Source organism: Lissotriton vulgaris, chromosome 3_2 (assembly GCF_964263255.1).
Source record: "Lissotriton vulgaris chromosome 3_2, aLisVul1.2, whole genome shotgun sequence".
NCBI classification, from domain to species: Eukaryota; Metazoa; Chordata; class Amphibia; order Caudata; family Salamandridae; genus Lissotriton; species Lissotriton vulgaris.
In genome coordinates, this window is record NC_141690.1 from 7454271 (window position 1) to 7473982 (window position 19712).

The 19712-nt window shown below is 48.0% G+C and overlaps 1 protein-coding gene across 2 annotated transcripts in view; it reads left to right on the forward strand.

The window, feature by feature from the left end:
- The window catches only part of PDS5A (PDS5 cohesin associated factor A), a 1517933-nt gene that overhangs the window by 343296 nt on the left and 1154925 nt on the right, over window positions 1-19712 (forward strand). For both annotated transcript variants that reach the window (XM_086963962.1, XM_086963961.1), the window contains exon 16: window positions 14995-15134. In XM_086963962.1, the coding sequence (XP_086820088.1) occupies window positions 14995-15134 (140 nt within the window). The remainder of the gene's footprint in view (window positions 1-14994; window positions 15135-19712) is intronic.

Consider the following 19712-nt stretch of genomic DNA (forward strand, 5'->3'; position numbering starts at 1 on the left):
AGCGAAACCATCGCCGACTTAATCAGCCCTCACGCCCTAGCCTCACCAGAATACATCCTCCTAGGGGACCTGAACTTCCACCTGGAGAACAACGACAACAGCACCTCCACCGTGCTCGACAACCTCGCCAACCTCGGACACAAACAACTGGTGAACACTCCCACCCACCTCGCCGGCCACACGCTCGATCCCATCTTCTCCGCCAGCAACCACGTCTCCTTCAGCCACTCCACCGTACTACACTGGACTGATCACAGATGCATCCACTTCACTTTCGAAAAGAATACATCGCACCACTGCACACGACAAATCCCCCGCAGATGCTGGAGCAAAATCACCACAGACCAGCTCCTCTCATCACTAACCCAGAACCCGCCAGCCGACACTCCGAACACCAACGGAGCAGTCCACAACCTCGCACAGTGGATCACCTACTGTGCTGACGACCTCGCCCCACTGAAGAACCCCCCAAGCAAGAGCGGTACAGGAAAATATCATGGTTCACAGACGCCCTCAAAGAATCAAAGAAATCCTGCCGAACCCTAGAAAAAACCTGGCGCCACGACCGGACAACAGAAAACCTGACTGCCCTCAAGAACGCCACCAGCTGATCCGCACCACCAAAAGGGCATCGTTCAAAGAGCGGCTGGACAACAACACCCACAACAGCAAGGAACTCTTCAGCATCGTCAAAGAGCTCTCTAACCCCAGCAACAGCAACATCACACCATCACAAGACCTCTGCAACTCCCTCGACACATTCTTCCACTGCAAGATCACAGATATACACGACGGCTTCGGACCCCAGACTCCGCCTCCAGTCACCGAACCAACGACCCCCACCACCACCCTCAGCACCTGGGCCCCCATCAGCACTGAAGACACCACCCACGTCATGAACACCATCCACTCTGGCTCCCCCTCGGACCAATGCCCCCATCATATCTTCAACAAAGCAGACATCATCATCGCACCCCACCTCCGGAACGTCATTAACAATTCCTTCACGCCAGCCACCTTCCCTGAGAACTGGAAGCACGCAGAAATCAACCCTCTTCTGAAGAAACCCACGGCAGACCTCAAAATCTTCCGCCCCATTTCTCTTCTTCCCTTCCCGGCGAAAGTCATTGAGAAGACCGTCAATAAACAGCTGACTGCATTCCTCGAGGCAAACAACTCGCTCGACCCGTCCCAGTTCGGATTTCGAGCCAACCACAGCACAGAGACCGCCCTCATCGCAGCCACCGACGACATCAGGACCATGATGGACAACGGAGAAATAACCGCTCTCATCCTCCTGGACCTCTCTGCAGCCGTTGATACCGTATGCCACCGCACCCTAATAACCCGCCTCTTCAACACTGGGATCCAAGGAAAGGCCCTGGACTAGATCACCTAGTTCCTCTCCGGCAGAACCCAGAGTGTCCGCCTCCTTCCCTTCCGCTCAGTGGCCACCAAGATCATCTGCGGCGTCCCTCAAGGCTTCTCGCTCAGCCCAACCCTCTTCAATATCTACAAGACCCCCCTCGCCACCATTGCACGCAAACACAACATCATCTCCTATGCCAACGACACCCAGCTGATACTCTCTCACCAAAGACCCAGCCACCGCCAAAAACAACCTCCAGGAAGGAATGAAAGACGTCACAGAATGGATGAAGCTCAGCCGCCTGAAGCTGACCTCAGACAAGACGGAAGTCCTCATCCTCGGACAATCCCCACCCGCCTGGGACGACTCCTGGTGGCCCACGGCGCTGGGCTCCGTGCCGACACCCTCGGACAGAACCTGGATTCATCCTGGACTCCTCCCTCTCAATGACCAAGCAAGTTAACGCCGTCTCGTCCTCTTACTTTAACACCCTGCGCATGCTCCGAAAAATCTTCAAGTGCATCCCCACCGAAACCAGAAAGACCGTCACCCAGGCCCTCGTCACCATCCGACTGGACTACGGAAAAGCCCTATACGCAGGAACCACCGCCAAACTCCAGAAACGACTACAACGCATACTGAACGCCTCCGCACGACTCATCCTCTGCATCCCTCGCCACAGCCACATATCCGCCCACCTGAGAAACCTGCACTGGCTCCCCGTCAGCAAGAGGATAACGTTCAGGCTCCTCACCCACGCACACAAAAGCGCTCAACGACATGGGCCCGAATACCTGAACAACCGCCTCTCATTCTACACTCCTGCCACCCTCGCCACCGTCCCACGGATTCGCAGAACCACCACCGTAGGAAGATCGTTCACCTACCTGGCAGCGAAAACATGGAACTCCCTCCCTGCACACCCACGACTGACCCAGGACCACCTCACCTTCCGGAAACACCTCAAGACCTGGCTATTCGAGCAGTAGCAGCAACCCCCATCCTCCCCCACCCACCCCCTCAGCGCCTTGAGACCCTCACGGGTAAGTAGCGCTCTCTATAAATGCATTGATTGATTGATTATCCGTTCCAGTTTTTCATCTTACTCAGATGCACACGCATGGACATCCTTTTTTCTTTACTTCTACTAACTCCATCATTTCCCATCATGGCGAAAAACAATCTAAGGATGGAGCCGAGGCCCATGCTCTGTATTGTCCAAGGGAGGAGTCACCTATCTCCTGACTACAAAGACTTCTTCCAAGAAGACATCAACTCTCAATCATCCAAGCCCAACACCAGGTGGTGATCTAATGCATAGTGTACAACTCTGCAGCTCTACATACCAAGAACAGATGCATACTGGTAAGTACCATTTTAGCACACTTTATTCAGCAGGCAGCCTGCCAGCAGGAACCTTCAAGGAGCAGCAAAAGTGAAATGGATCCAAGTCCAACGCGTTTCAGGAGTCACCCTTTCATCAGTGGCTTTACAAAAAAAAAACTGCAGGTGCTGCGAGGGGTGCACATTTATTTCCAACACCTGTGGGAGGAGCCCTCTGGGTGAAGTAGTCCACCCCGAAATGATCCCAAGTGGGTGCTTTGCCGCTTTCTCTTAATGTCAAAATTAATTCACTCACATCACCAAGATGGGATCTGCCCTGCTTTGTGGCTGCATGCTGTGGCTGTAAACTGATTTCTCCCTGCAAAATCCTCAGCCTTTCTTCGTTCTATCGCGTTCGACACCAGATAGTGCCCTCGTAGACCCGCAAGACACGGTGGGCCGTTCCTCGCGACTGGGTCACACCGCTGAAAATACCACCAAATACAGGAAACCCATTTGAGGAAGTTCGCCACACGAAGATAAAATTAGCACACACTATATATATATAATATATATATATATATATACAAACTTTTAAAAAACACTCAATCACTGAGATGTCACACTGACCATGTCATAAGTGATGTAATATGCAAGGTTGTAAGCAGTGCATTGGGGGGCGCAAGTTATAGTTCGCTTAGCTAACTATAACTACGTACGAGTGAAATGTCAGCCTAACTAGAACGTCCCTGTAACTGTATATATATCCACACACTTTGCACACAATAAAAACAGCAAGCACACTGATATCCATTTCACGAATTGTTTTATTCAAAACCCTCACCCCCGACAGACGCGTTTTGCCTTACGGCTTCGTCAGTGTCAACTTATGTGTACACAGTGCCGCCATTTTAACCCTCCGAGCACCCTCGGAAATACAACAACATAGAAAAGGTACTCAGTGCAAAAGCAATGAATACAGCGGCCATCTATGCACGTTTGAATACTTCATCATTTCATAGAGTTAAAAGGCATTAAGATAAAGTGCCTAAGTGCTTATTATCCCCAGATGATCTAACAACACACAGAATTAAAATTAGAAAATAGAAAATAAATGTATGCTTTGAACATAACAGGGAAAATTGCCATTTTAACCATTGAGACATAACATGAGTATTCTGCAATATGAAGACCTATATCCCTCATGTTTAATAAAGGGTGATGTCCTTTTTATGAATTTATATAAATTCATGACCCTGTATGGTTATTTGTGTAGCCCTGGATGGGCAATGTCACAGTATGTCTATACAGTGATTTAGACCGTCTAGCATTGTTGGTAGATGATGAGCGATAGACTTGATATTTCTCATTCACTTTCATCATCTAGCTTATGGCACACCGTCCTTTGTTCTTGTCCCCACATGATCCTATGTGGGGATTAGAGGTGTACCCACATCTCCTCCTCATCATTATTGAGTCCCCAAGGAGCCATAGTTTTTAAATCGATAATGTATTTGGATTCCATAATCCGGAGGGCCTTGACCCTATCTCCTCCTCGTTCTTGTCTGTCTGCCTGATCAATACAATAGAAACTAAGGAGGTCCCTGTTACTACGGTGGAACTGAAAGAAATGGCGTGCCGCCGGGTAGGTTCACTTTGCACTACTTGTGTTGATTTTAGAACGCGAACTGTGTATAATTTCTTGAACTTACTCGAGTGCTGTTTGTTGTGGGAAGACTAATTTCCCTGAGAACGTCACCACCCACGTGAGTCGGGCCACGCCCCTCCCAAGTAGCCACACCCCCTCCTCCACCTTATTACCATGCTCACTCCTCGGAAGCGCAGCGAACGAGCGCAGCGGGCACACCATCGGCACGCCGAAGACACGCCAAAGACTAGCCTGTCTGTGCCCGTCCGTGCCAGGACGGGGCACGGGGCAGAGGCTCATGCTCCACCTGCACAAATAAGGCTGGTAAGATCTTCGTCGGAAATGAAAGCGCTACGCCCTACCTCTAACTTTAGGTGCACTACACTTAATCTTCATAAAACTGGAGTACGCTCCTGTGCTAACTGCAAACTGACCACTACAATATGTCAACCCCACCCTGACACCCCCAGAAGACACAGAAAACGCAAACTACTGTATAAAAACGAGCCTCTAAAATACGTGTTTTTCAGTACCAACTGTCGCTCACTACCGAAACACAAACACGACATTTTTAACCTTTTATTAGATAACAATCCTAGCGTCCTCTTTTTAACTGAGACATGGCTACACACAGCGCCGGACCGGACATTGCTACCGCCCTCCCTGACAACTACGCCATCGCCAGGATAGACAGGAACAAACAGCTAGGTGGCGGAATAGCAATTATTTTTAATAGAGATCTTAAATGCACGCTTGAACCAGTAGCTATCCCAGATTGTGAAGCGGGCCTTTTCAAAATTTCCTTGAACCTGAATTTCACGATGTCAGGCCATTTGTTATATCGCCCCCCGGAAATTCCTCCCACTGGGCATCAAATCTAGCTAATCTTATCACCCCATATTTTATCACCTTAAGTAATTTTTCCCTGCTGGGCGATTTTAATCTGCACCTAGAGGACCCCTCCATCCCCTCCTGTTCAAACCTACTTGATGACTTGAAGGCCCTTAACCTGTCTCTGATCAACTCTAGCCCTACTCACATAGCCGGCAATTTGCTGGACCCTATAATCTCCAACATCAAAGAGCTAAAATGTCTCGCCACCACGCCCATATGCTGGTCTGACCACCATCTAATAAAATTCAGCATCATTCTCCCACCCACCCCCAATTTGCAATACGACTTCCCTGACACATCTAGAAAAAATTGGAAATTAGTGGACCTAGAAATGCTAAACTCGGCACTACAAGACAACCCTCCGAGTAACAGCCAAAATATGGACAGCCTAGCGGATGCTGCACAAAAGTGGCTTAGCGATGCCGCTAACCAATGCTTGCCCTCTTCTCGCATTAAAGGGAGCAGACACCGCCACCCGGCTCCATGGTTCAATGATATCTTAAAAACTGAAAAATCTAACTGTAAAGCGCTTGAGCGCAAATGGCGAAAACACTACGCCCCTGACGCTAAAAAAAGCTATCATGAAGCTAGGAATCTTTACCACACGGCCTGCGCAAAAGCACGAGCTGCATTCGTCTCAAAAACTATCATGGAAGCCCTATTCAATAAAGTCAAAGAACTGGCTGGCGCTCACACTATAGCTGCAGCACCCCCATTAAATACTCAACAATGCCAGGCTTTAGCATGTTTCTTCACAGACAAAATTGATAAAATCATCCTAGACATTAATGCCAACAATAAAGAAACACCCCCTTCCTCTGACTCAGAATTAACTCCCTCCTGTGACAATATACTGGAATCCTGGCCTGCCTTCTCAGTAGACAAACTGAAAGTGATTCTTAAGACCATCAAATCCGGCTCCCCCAGGGACCCTATTCCAATCAAATTCATCAAGCAACTTGACGACCGCTCCTTGGAGATTATTGCAAACCTTCTGAACTCCTCTCTTAACCTTGCCACTGTCCCAGCCATATGGAAACACGCCATGGTCACGCCTCTTCTAAAAAAACCTACAGCAAACCCGGAAATCCTTGCCAACTACAGACCTATATCCCTACTTCCTGCCTTCTCCAAATGTCTGGAGAGGCACGTGCATTCAGTTCTATCCATTTTTGCAGAAGAAAATTCACTGCTGCACCCCTCAGTCGAGTTTCAGGGCTGGTTTCTCCACAGAAACCGCCCTGCTTGGAGTTACTGAACACGTTCGAAAGCTCCTACACCAAGGTCAGACGGTCGCGCTTGTGCTACTAGATCTAAGCGCGGCCTTCGACACCATTTCCCACGAAACTCTCATCAAAGAACTGCATAAAAATGGTGTACGCGGAAAGGCCCTTGAATGGATCCGGTCTTTCCTGGCGGAACAAACCTTTCAAATTACTTCCTCACAAGCCTCTTCGGATACTCTGTCGGCACCCCATGGAGTGCCGCAGGGATCTATTCTCAGTCCTCTATTCTTTAATTTATATCTTAGACCCCTGGCCGACCTTGTTGAACAATCTGGTCTCACCCTTATGACCTACGCCGACGACTCCCAAATCATTTTTTCCCTATCCGAATCCTGTCCAAATTCCCCTTTTCTACTTAAAGTAGGACTCCAAAACATCCTGAATTGGATGACGAGAAACCAATTAAAACTCAATGGTGACAAGACAGAGATCTTGGTCCTGGGAAAACATGGAGATTTGTGGAATCCCTTACACTGGCCTGATCAGATGGGCGCTCTTCCTACCCCGGTGACCCATGTTCGGAATCTGGGATTTATTCTGGACAATTCCCTGTCCATGAATCAACAGGCCAGTAAAGTTACTGGTCTATGCCTCACCATAGTCAAATGGTTGAGGAAAATCCTCTGGATGCTGCCTCTTTCCACGCAAAAGACTGTAGTCAATGCCCTTATAACATCGCGGCTTGACGACGGCAACATTCTGTATCTGGGAGCTAACAAATCAGTAGTCGGCCGACTACAATTGGTCCAGAACGCAGCAGTCCGTCTACTGTGCAAAATTCCTAAAAACTCCGGAGTCTTGAGTCACCGCCGGGAACTCCATTGGCTCAGGGTTGAAAACAGAATCTGCTTTAAAGCCCTGAACTATATGTTCAGAATTAAAGCGGGCACGGCACCTAAATACCTTCTAGCTCTAGCCCACCCTTACACTCCCAAGCGCAACCTGCGGTCGCAATCGGCGTCCAATTTCTGTGTGCCGAGATTCAAATTGGCAAGAGTAGGTGGCAGATCTTTCGCCCATCTGGGACCATCCCTCTGGAACACACTCCCTTCATCCGAAAGGAGGAAAATTATGCCAGGTTTAGAAGGCATGTTATGACCTGGCTATTTGAACAATAATCTCAATAGCCAAAACCCTTCTTCGGTCTTTCTAACTAGCTGTGTCTAGGCGCCGGGAAACCCTTTTTGGGCAGCTGTTGCGCCCTACAAATTGAAAAAATAAATAAATAGGTCTTATCATTTTTATTGATTGCACGCAAATGTTCCAGAATTCTTAGTTTAGTAGGATTGATTGTGCTCCCTATATAACGTTTCTTACAGGGACATTCAAGCCAATAGACTGTGTAATCCGAATTACAATTGAGAAGTTTCTTTATCTCTCTGTTGGGTGTGCCCTCATCTGTTCTTCTAGGATAATTGGTGACCTTTTTACTGTTTTTACATGCTTTGCAGCGTAGGCAGGGAAAAAATCCCTTGACTCTAGATAATTCTTTTGGCTGTACTCTGGAAGAGAAATGACTGTGGACTAGGTGATCTCCCAATTATTGGCAGCGCCTATATGTAATAGGTGGTCTAACGGGAAGGTGTTTCTTCAAGACATTATCAGTTGTTAGAAGTTGCCAGTTCTTCTTAAATATGTGAAGCACCTCTCCCGACCTGATGTTATAATTGGTAATCATTCTTGTGGGTTCATCATTTGTCTGTGCTTGTTTGACCATCAAGAGATCCCTCCTGTTTATCTTGGATACCTTCTCTGCAGCTTGGTCAAGTAAATGACTTGAATATCCCCTATTTTGGAATCTTATGCTTGCTTCTACTCTGTAATGTTGGAAGTCTCCATCTGCTAAGAAATTACGCTTCAGACAGAGGAGTTCAGCCTAGGGAACATTTCTTACTAAGCTTTTCAGAGGGTGGCTCGCCGCATGCAACACGGTGTTCCCCGCCGTAGGTTTTCTATATAGTTTCGTCTGGAGAACATCCTGATTTACAAAGATCTCCAAATCCAAGTAGCAGGCACTAGTGGCACTGATCGTACTGGTGAACCCAAGATTCCAATCGTTGTTGTTTAACCTGTACTCCTCAGCTGAGGCACGATCTCCGCGCCAAACAACAAAGAGATTATCTATGCAGACAATGCTCCCTTGGACAAATGGTAGTACAAGCATGAATTCAATGTAGCTTGTGTTACTGCATCTCCTTATAGCTTTAAAAAATGTTAATTTTCTGTAGTTTCACCTTCAGTCTTCCACACCTGGCACATATCCAAAGTAGATATTGGTTCACATCCTCTGACTTGTTGACTTCACCTATTACAGTAAAACCTACATACGCTCTACTTTTCAGAAATACTTTTCCAGTAGAATGTTGAGACCTGCATCACATTGTCTTCTTGACCTCCCTAAACCTGATCTTCAACAAGTTGGGGGATGCTCCTTGTTAAACTTGGGCACTGAACTTTGGTATGTTCTTCGCACCACAGCATGCTTGCTGGAAATACTTCCTTGGTTTTTAAGACACTCTGAACTTTGCTCTTTGCCGCTTATATCTAGTCTGTATTTAGGCATCAGTTTTTACCAGGAACTTTAATACCCTTTTGGCAACCATTTGCGCTTCTCAACTAATGCTAGAGTAGAATAGATAAAATAAGTTGCAAAACAGATAGCGATTGGTTTGCTTTGACTGCTGGTTTTTACTGTGCATCCCTCAATTTAATCAAACTGACAAGAGAAGCTTTTGTGGCCTTATTCAAGTGGGCTGTTTCTAACTGTTAGAAAGATAGGATAGTGTGTACTAGTTTCTTCAGAGTTATTCTAGAACTTTAAGACAGCAATTCAATGACCATTGTGTGATAAGTTGGCCTGATATATGATGCACCAGTCCAAACGACCCTTATTGATGGTAGGTTGTAAAGTCAACCTTATAGAAAGCTGTCCTAGTGGTAGCTATGGAGAGCCTTCAGGCTAAGACTTAGAGGCGAGGTAAGCTAGTTGTTTTACCAATTATAATCGCTTGAATGATCAAATGAAAGCACACCACACAAGGTATATATCAAATATATATGTATTTATTCTAAACACAACCCCTCTGGACTCTTTGAGGTCAGAGGAAAAAGTACAGTACAAGGAACTTAATTAGCATTCGATAAGTTGCACAGTATACGTTATGCCCTAGGGCCCTCACAAACCATATACTAAAATAGTGGTATAAGATCCACGTGAGAGTTAGAAAGCATGCCTAAGGCCTGTAGAACCGCTGGGGCTACCTATAACCACCCAAGGTTAGGATGCAGGAGGCTCACGGGTGACACGTGCAGTGTCTAAACACAGCCACGGATCACCATTGACTTTCTATGCAGAAAGAACAAGTTACAATTTTAAAGATTAAGGGCACTTCTAGGTGAACAACGATGGAACCCTTTTAGACTAGGACACTTCAAGAGTCAAAACACACGGGAGCACCGGAGTACTGTTACCTCACCCAGTGAAGCCGGGTGCATAGGTGCCTTTTGGTGTTGGGTTTCGTCGTCGATTCCTATGGAGAGCTACGAAGAAATGCTGTAGGCGACCAGAGGAAAAGTGTCCGGTGGATCCAAGGGTGGATTGGAGATGTGAAGAACTTGAAAGCTGAGGGGACAGAGTCTGGGTCACTAGCCAGTGACTAGGATGGCGAGGAGAAGATGCCAGCCGATGTCGGGTGATTTCAGGTGAAAGAGGTGAAGCTTGACTCTTCAGCCACGAGAACCAGGAGGCGTCGACTGACAAGTGTAGGAGGTTGGATACCTGACTATGGTTGCCCCCAACTTTTTGCCTGGTGTTTTGCTGGTTTTCCGACTTAGTTGACCTGGGACCCTGCTATTCAGGGCCCCAGGCCTACTGCTCTCTCTGTAAAATGGATTCCATGTACCTTGGGTACATATCTAATTGGATACTGAGTCACCTTATCAGTCCCTGTACAGTGTACCTTAGGTACCCAGGGCATAGGTGTACCCAGGGCCTACCAGGGGCTGCAGCATGTATAATGCCACCCCTGGCTGGCCATCTAAATCTGACACAACTGGCTGCACGACAGCTGGGGCAAGGTGGTGTAATCACCCTTTGCTTTAGATATAGTATACCTATATCTAACCCTAAAATGGACACATGTATTCCTATCAGTCACTCCTATGGCAGGCCTTATCAATCCTGAAGGCAGAGTGCTTGGAATCATGTGAGATGGTGCTCTGGCATGAGCTGAGCCCGTTTGCAGCTTGCGGAACCAAGTCCTAATAGCTGTTCCATGATAACGCGTACCATATACTCTTAAGTGCATTATAATCCTCGCGGTTATTTGCCAACTCTGGTATCGCTTTATCAAAACATGTCGAGTAAGGTGTCATACGAATTGGAATACTAACCCCTCGCCAATTCTGGCGACTGGGTTAGCATTCCACCCTTCCAGAGGGGCACGACATGGATGTAACTGTGAACCCTGGTTAAAGTTAACTCGAGCCTCAGCATCACAAAATGGATGCTGCCACCACAGACACAAGTCTGACCTCCTGCTGCTGGGAGTCCTTCCAGCGAGGAGAGCTTGGACAAAGGGTTTCCTGTCAGGGGCGGTGCTAGCACCATCCCAGACAGGGTTTTGTGTATCCCAGGTAGGCAGGGCTCAGAGGAAGGTGACTGCAAGTGGCACCCCGGTGCTCACTGTGCATATGCCGGCTTGAACCAGTTCCAGGGGCACACCAGCCCCTGAGCTGGGGAAAGTCCGGACAAAGGGAGAGGGGTGTAACCACCCCCCTTCCTGGTCCCACCCATGGGCAGGACCTAGTCGCGTGCCAGCCCCTTTCTTTAGAATAAAGGTAGGAGCGGGGACCCTTCCAAATCAGATCATCTTTGAATCCTGAAACTACTTTCTACGAAAGGAACTCTCGACTTCTTCTCAAGATTTCTCCCTTGTGACTAAGGAGTAGTCACCCTGCATCAGCAGGCACCAACTAAGTATCTTGCGGTTTGCTGCACGTCCTTCCTCAGGAACCAGACCGACCAGCACGACGAGACCCGGACTCCCTGCCCTCTCTGACCTCTACCTGCCTCTACAGCACAGCTGAGAACCGTGGGTGCGACGAGACCAGAGGAACCGGCTATCATCAGAACCAGCACGACACTGATCCAGCACGACCGCCGAGGGACCCTCGAGTGGGTGCACTGGGGTAAGAGAAGCCCCAACCCCAAGCAGCACGAGCACCGAAGTCCAGCCCCCCAGCATCCTCCAGATCTGCGTGGGGCCCTTTTGCCTCTGCGTTGCTTGCCACGTTGTCCGGTCACTTGCCCGTTGGCTAGTGACCCTCCAGACGACGTCCTACGTTTGTTTTACCGCTGGTCTAGCTCCTCTAGACTGGCCCTTGTCTCCTCTTGAAGGGGAACTTCCTCGGACCCTCCTGGTCCACTCCAGACGCCATTTTGTGTCGCCACGTGGGCTTGCCTTAGCCAAGGCTTGTTGCCTCCTTCAACGGATCCAGCATCGCCAGCAGCAGACATCCGACGTGGGACAGCTCGCAGACCTCCAGCCTGGTCGACATCAGCGCCCTGGTCCGTGCAGCAGCAGAATCCAGTGTGACCTCTTCACCTGGCTGAGTGACCTCGTCCGGTGCCATCCTGGTGCCCACCTAATCACTGGCTAGTGATTCAGAACTTGGTCCCCTCTGCTTACAGGTATCCTTCTTCACCGATCCATCCTTGGATCAGCCCGGAACATCTTCACTGGTCGCCTGCCAGCAACTTCCACTTCAGGCTCCTGGTTCATCAACGCGGATTCCCACGACACTTGAACCCTATGCAGCCGCAGCCCCTGGGCTAGGTAAACAGAGTACCACGGTGCTCCAGTGTAGAGCCACTCTCTAAGTGTCTAGATCCACTTTCGTTTTTGACCTACCTAGTCGGGTTCGCCCGAGAACACTAACTTTGCATTTACTAGCCTCCATAGACTTTGTCCCGCATTGCGCGTGAGAGTTTCCACTCTGCACACGACGTCCCTAGGCCTCCTGCTTCTAATCTAAGGGTTCAGTATTGTAGGCCTAGCGGTTCTAAAGCCTCTGAGAATAGTAACTTACCTGCTAGTAATTCGCATTCCACTTTTGTAGTATATGGTTTTTCGTGCCCCTAGGGCATTTGTGTAAATTGTGCAACTTTCAGTATTTCTTTAAGAGTTTTGTATTGTGCTTAGCACCCTGTCCTCCTAAAGAGTCCAGGGTTGTTGTGTTATAAATAAATATCCTTTTATTTTCAAAACACCTTGTGTGGTGTCCTTTCACTTGGTGTTCAAGGGGTATATGTGATGGTATAACAGCTGGCTTAACACGCCCTCTAGAGTTTAGCCTAAAGACTGCTCTTGTCCATGCTACTAGGATAGCTGGTCTATAAGGTTGACTTACAACCAATCATCAATGAGGGTCGTTTGGTATGATACATAGTGATCACTAGAATAGTGAGCACTGCATATCAGGCCAACTTCTCACAACCAGGAGCTGGATTCGAGCTGTCCCACGAAGGATCTAGCTGACTGCGGTGTCGGAATCCGGATTGGATCCAACCAGCCTTGGCAACCGCAACCCACGCAAGATGACAAGATTGGCTTCCGTGCAGACCAGCAAGGTCTGAGGGTCTCCTCCTTTGGAGAAGACTTGGGAGCCCGTCTGGAACAACCTGGAAAGCTCAAGAAACAAAGGATTGGCCTTCGTGGGGGCTCACTAGTCAACAGACTAGGAACCGCGAAGGGGCCTCGAGCAGCGGAGAAGAAAGGGGACTCTCGGGTCACTTGTGGAGGGCTGGCCTCTGTACTTCGGTGCAAAAGGAGCTCGGGCAGGGGCTTCAAATACCCCAATGCACAACTTCGAGAAGTAGGTGCAGTTGCAAAAATACAGGATGTCCAGGAGTTCCGGTCCCAAGTGTCTCAGGTCTGCTACAGGTCTCAGCTTTGCTGGGAGCGCAGGTCAGCGGCAGATGTCTGGAAGTCAGAGTCCTGTCACAGATTCTTCGGGAGCCTCGAAAATGCAGACCGGCATAGATGCAGTTGGTGCCTGTTTGAACAGGGTGGTCACTCCTTGACCACAAGGGAGATTTCTTTCGTCTTCCAGTCGATATGGAATGTCGAAGGTCCAAGATATGTTGCAGAGTTTCGTCCAGGGTAATCTAAAGTCCTAGGGACTGGGGTTCTTTACTTATAGTAAGTTTAGGGGTTGGACTAACTCTAAGGTCCCTCCTATGGGTGGACCTGGGGAGGGGGTGGTTACACCCCTTCCCCTTCGTCCAGTTTCGAGCTGGGGCTGAGTGCCCCAGCAACCGGTTTGAACTGGGAAATGCATGGAGCACCTTGTGTGCACCAGGCAGTGTCTGAAAAGCATTCACTGAATGCAACCCACCCTGCCCCAAACAATTAAAGCCTGTCTGGGGAGCTGCTAGCACCTCCCTGGACAGGAAACCTATTGTCCAGGCCTCCCCTGCCAGAGTTTAGTCCAGCAGCAGGAGGGCCGACTCATGTCTGTGGCAGCAGCATCCATTTTGTGATGCTGAGGCTCTGTTTAACTTTAACCGGGTTTACCAGTATCTACATGTCTTCTCCCTCTAGAAGGGTGGAATGCTACCCCCGCCGCCAGAACTGGCCGGGGGGTGGGGGGCGGGGTAGTATTCCAAAGTGTTTTGACACCTTACACAACATGTTTTGCTAAAGCCACACCAAAGTTAGCATTAACCGCGAGGATTATAATGCATTTAAGAGTATATGGTATGGCTATATCATAGAACAGCTACAAGGACATGGTTCTGAAAGCGGCAGAGGGGCTCAGCTCATGCTAGGGCACCCTCTCACACAAAACCAAGCACTCTGCCTTCAGGAATGTCAAGGCCTGCCATAGGAGTGACTTATAGGTTACTATATGTCTATATATAAGGTAGATATAGGTATACTATATCTAAGTAAGGGGTGCTTACACCACCTTACCCAGGCTGCAGGTGCAGACCTGTGGTGTCAGTTTGGAAGGCTAACCAGGGATGGCACAATACATGCTGCAGCCCCTGGTAGGCCTCTGGGTTACCTATGCCCTGGGTACCTAAGGTACCATATACAGGGACTCACAAAGGTGACCCAGTAGCCAATCTGGTATGTACCTAAAGTACATGGAGCCCATTTTATAGGGAAAGCAGATAAGTCGAAAACCAGCAAAACTCCAGGCAAAAAGTGGGGGTAACCATGCAGCAAGATTCCACCTTCCTACACATTGTAAGAAGGGGGAGATGCAAAGAACTAGTAAGCAGGTTGACCTGTAATAGGAAGGAATGTGGATGAGTCAGACATTCATAATCGATTATTATGGCTTTTAAGGTGCGTTTGCTTTTGTTTATTTGAAACGGTTCATCACATAGCTATGACGATGGAGCATAGCTTGAAGCATGCTTTATTCATGTGTTATTGGTCTTATTTTTCTGTTTGTATATATAGAGAACCTTCCTGATCCTGGAAAAGCACAAGATTTCGTGAAGAAATTCAACCAGGTTTTGGGTGAAGATGAGAAGCTTCGATCCCAGTTGGACGTTCTAATTAGCCCCATGTGTTCCTGTAAACTGGCAGATGTCTGTGTGGTAAGAAAATAAAATTCCTTTTTGAGTAAGCTGTTGTGGCAGGTATAATCTGCTGTGAATATATGTATGTTTGGTGTTGTAGGAACTTATGTAAACAGATCTGTATTGAAGGATCACTACAGAAGAAAATAACATGCCAGGTTTGTTGTAATAGAGCATATACAGTTGTTCTTCGCCACTTAGGTAACATAAGGAAACATACAAAACCTCTCTTTACCTAATTTCTTATGGCTTGGCTTGTTTCATCAAGTTATCTAATTTTGCTTTTAGTATGCCAGTTTATTCTTGTATTTACAGCTCTGTAGATGATATTTAGGTCGATACCTACCAGACAACTCAGCTGTCTGGTTTGCCAAAAACATCTTGGGGACATTCGGAAAGCTTTCATGGGAATGCATTCCGCCCATTGCTTACCATTGGCTTTGTGGTTTGTAACTCAATTTTTTTTGCTTTTATCTGTTTGCTCAATTTGTTTTAGGCTGTCCACCTTGAGTTTGTCCCTTCCGCTGTCCAAACCCTATTCAATATATTCTTCCACCAGTGCTTAATTTCTGTAAACAGGCTTTTAAATCTTGTACATATCTTGTGACATTTTCTCTGCATTCAAAGACGGAGGTCAAATATAGGGCTCTGTCTTCAGGGTGCTTGGTGTTTACTTTTCTTTCTCTTTCTTCAAAGTGAGAGGATTTATGTGGCAATTATGGTGGCTACTTGGGGTGTACTTGAGGTAGACTTATTTTTTCTAGTACGCAACAAATTTTAAATGTCTGTAAATGGACTGTGCGTAAATATTTCAGAATATATCGCCGTTAGAAAAGCAGAAATGTAGCACCATTTTTGATAATTCCAAAGTGTGGTGGAAATAAATATTTTAATACAATCAAAACAAATCAATGAATTAGATAATGACATATCTACACATCTTTTGTGGACTTTACACTTTTATCAGCAAAGCTGTATGTCTGTGGAAATGTAATGGTACTTTCAACTGAAGATGTGTGTCTGTAATAGCAGTGCGCTACCACACAATGCATACTCTACTCTACTTTACTTCACCGCGCCACTTCACTCCACACTGCGCCACTCCACTCTGCATCACTGCACTATACCCTTCTGCACTGGACTCCACTTTATGCCACTCTGCTCTATGCTAATACACTCTAACCCACACTACTATACACACCTGCACTTTTCACCTCTGCACTCTCCAGCACCCTACTTAGTACCACACTACAACACTGCGCTCTGCCAATGCACTCTACTCAATACCACTCCAGTCTAAGTCAGTGCACTCTATGCCAATCCACTCTATGCCACCCTAATTTAAGCTACACTCTACTGTATGCCACTCTGCACCACTGCACTCTACTCTGCACCACTCTACAGCACTCTGTGCCAGTGCACTGTACTTTACAATACTCTACACCAGTCTACTCGCTCCACTCTGTTCCACTGCATTCTACCCTGTGCCTCTCCACTGCACTATACAGTCAACCAATCCTGCACTGTATGTCGCTTCATTCTACTCTGAAACCATCTACTGTACGCCACTGCAGTCTACGTCGGTTCACTATGCGCCACTGCAATCTACTCTGCACTGCTCCATTACGCTTTCCTCCGTTCCACTCTGCACCGCCCTGCCCCACCTCGTTCCGCTCCACACCCCTCCACTCTACGCCACTCTATACCACTTCATTCTACTCTGCACCACTCATACCACACTATTCTTCTCTACACCACTCCATACCACTTTATTCTACTCTGCGCCACTCCATACTCCCTTATTCTACTCCACTTTACGAGACTCTATGCCACACTCCTTTTAGAATAACCTTAAGCATCAGACTGGATCTGGAAGCTTTTTCAGCAGAACTCCATTTCTATTGAGATAGTAAATCTGTGCTTAGGTGCTACGCCTGTGCTCTGTTATGTGCCTTTGTAAGCGGACCTAGAAGCAGCTCCTACTTTTTTGTTGTTGTCTGTTAGCAATATTTTTCTCCTAAATTCTTTACTGCTATGCAAGTGGCTTTATCCCCTCCTGAAACTGCAGGGTTTAAGCATTGTAGGAAAAGCTCCCTTTGAAGTGTGTTTGGGGTTGGACTATGACTGATGCATGTGAGAAGTGTGCCATGATGCACATTAAGACAAAAGACACACAATCTATAGACAGAATGCAAAACTTTCACACACCAGTCAAGAGATCTGGGTTAAATCCATCATTGTTTTGCTCACCATGCCACCCCCGTTTAGACCTGTCCATATGCAAATCAGTCTTGACTCTGTGCCTCATTGGAACAGTCCAGACCGAACTGCCAAGCCAGTTCCTCCCTAGACCGGAAACGAGCATCCTAGGACTGGTTTTGGGTTTTCACCCCTCATCAGCCAGGATAGCTTAAATCCACTGTTCCCGTGAAGCACATGGTCAAGACTGATTTGTGTTTTGTCTGAACTGGGGTGGCGAAGTGAGCAAAAGACCTATGATTGATTCAGCGATACGTCCATCATCTCCTTGTGTTTGCTTTGTTTGCCCTACGTTGGCAGGATATTCCCTGAAGTGGGTCCCTTGCTCACTATGCCCCTGGATTCAAGCTAGCCTGGCTGATGAGTGGTGTTACCCGAAAACTGGTCCCAGGATGCTTGTTTCTGTGAAGACATGGCTTTGTAGTTCAGGCTGAGGCACAGGGTCAAGATGAGTTACTTACCTTCATAACACTCTTTCTAGTGGTTACTGTAACTGGAGATTCCCCACTCCTTTCCCAGTTCGCCATTCTATGGAATAGAGACTTTTCCATCTAACCAGGTCTTAGGTTAGAGTCTTCCGGATCCCATCTGGCACATGGGGATATTCTAAACGTCAGCTATCTGAGGTTTACAGGCGTATCCTTATGGAAGAGTGTGATCAAAGGTAAGTAACTTGTTCATTTAAGGTATTTTATAGGGCATTGCAAATCTTCATTTAATATAGCATACATGGTGAAACTAGTAGGGTATACTTTGTAGACCGATGCTGTTATGCAAAATCTAGAATGGATGAATCTAGAATGGATGAATCTTTGTTCATAAAGCACAACAGAATAAAAAAAAATCTGGGGGGCTTGGCCAAGATGGCAGGCGGCTAGGATGGCTTTTCTGCTCGCTCCGAGTCGCCGCCGAAATAAGCATTTGAGCACGCAGTCACCCCAGCCACGACACCCAGAAGGGGCCGCAGGCTGCCGAGGCCAAAGGGCACCAGCAGGAAGCCATGACCACAGACAGGGTACTCTGTAACACGAACCTGGACAGCCTTGGGAAAGAGCGAATCCCAGACCCAGCCTGCAGCGTCTGTCCTTGGCCGGCTCCTGCAACAAGTAACGGTCGCCTGGGGGAGCAGCGGCCCTAAGGTAAGAAGCTGTTGCGCCTCCCAGCATGCTGCATTTCACTGCATCAGCTGAACTTCCACCTTGCCACTGTGGGCTCGACCATTAGGGAGGAGGAGGCTATGCAGGAGCTGCTGCAGCAAGGCCATATCGTTGGGCAGAGCCGGGGACCTTCGTGACATAGTGCGTCTTCTCGGGTGGCCCTGCGAGTCTCCTGGGAGAACGGCGGTCCGCGAATAGGAGCTGACAAAGCAAGCATCCACCTGGGGCAGCTGCAGTCTCCTCCCACCCCTTCCTTGCCAGGATGTTCACTGCTGAGCTGTAGAGCCAGCAAGGACGAACCTGAAGAGAAGTGGTCCTCCTAGAGGCTGCCCTGGGGCAAGAGAGATCCAAGCGTCCAACACCTTCTGTATAACAGCGGCATGTCGGTGAATAGGTCTAAGAAATGCGGCTCCCTCAAGGAGATGTTTGGCAAGCAGGGAAGCACTGCCATGGTGGACTAACAACTGAATGCAGGTGAAGTTCACAAATCAGGCCTGGACGACAGAGAGGGTCCAGTGACCAAAGCTTTTTTGGAATCACTTTGCACCTCTCTGTGCGTCGACTTCCAGGCAATGAGAGCGGAACTAACAGCAGATCTCCGGGAGGTGCCACGAGACGTAAACGAGGTAGGCGAAAGAGTGGCCTGTCTGGAAGATAGGGAAACCGAACAAAAAGAAGAACTCGGATGGCTACAATAAGAGGTCCTGAGACTCAAAGAGGAGAATCTAGACCTACAGGCACATAACGACGATCTGGAGACTCATTCAAGAAGGAACAATATATTCATTAGTGGAGGACCGTTTAAAGGAGATGGATTCAATCTAAGTGACTATGTCAGAGACCTCTTCTGACACGTCCTGGGGCACTCAGACAAGCCCACCATGGAGCTAGACCGAGTAAATCGGGTGGGACACTGATGATCTGAGAAGGGACCCCCAGCAGACATACTGGAGTGCGTGCTCAATTTTTCAAATCGAGGAGGACATCCTCAAAAGAGTCCGGTACACACACCCGACCCAGTTTAAAGGCCACACTTCAGTGTCTATCCAGATCTCTCCCGGGTCACCTTATGGAAACGTAAGGATTTCCGCCCCGTCACAGAGCTACTTGACACAATCTTTGCAGGTATTGAGCCTCAATGTACAAGGCCTATATAGCCCAGAAAAGTGCAAGGTGATCT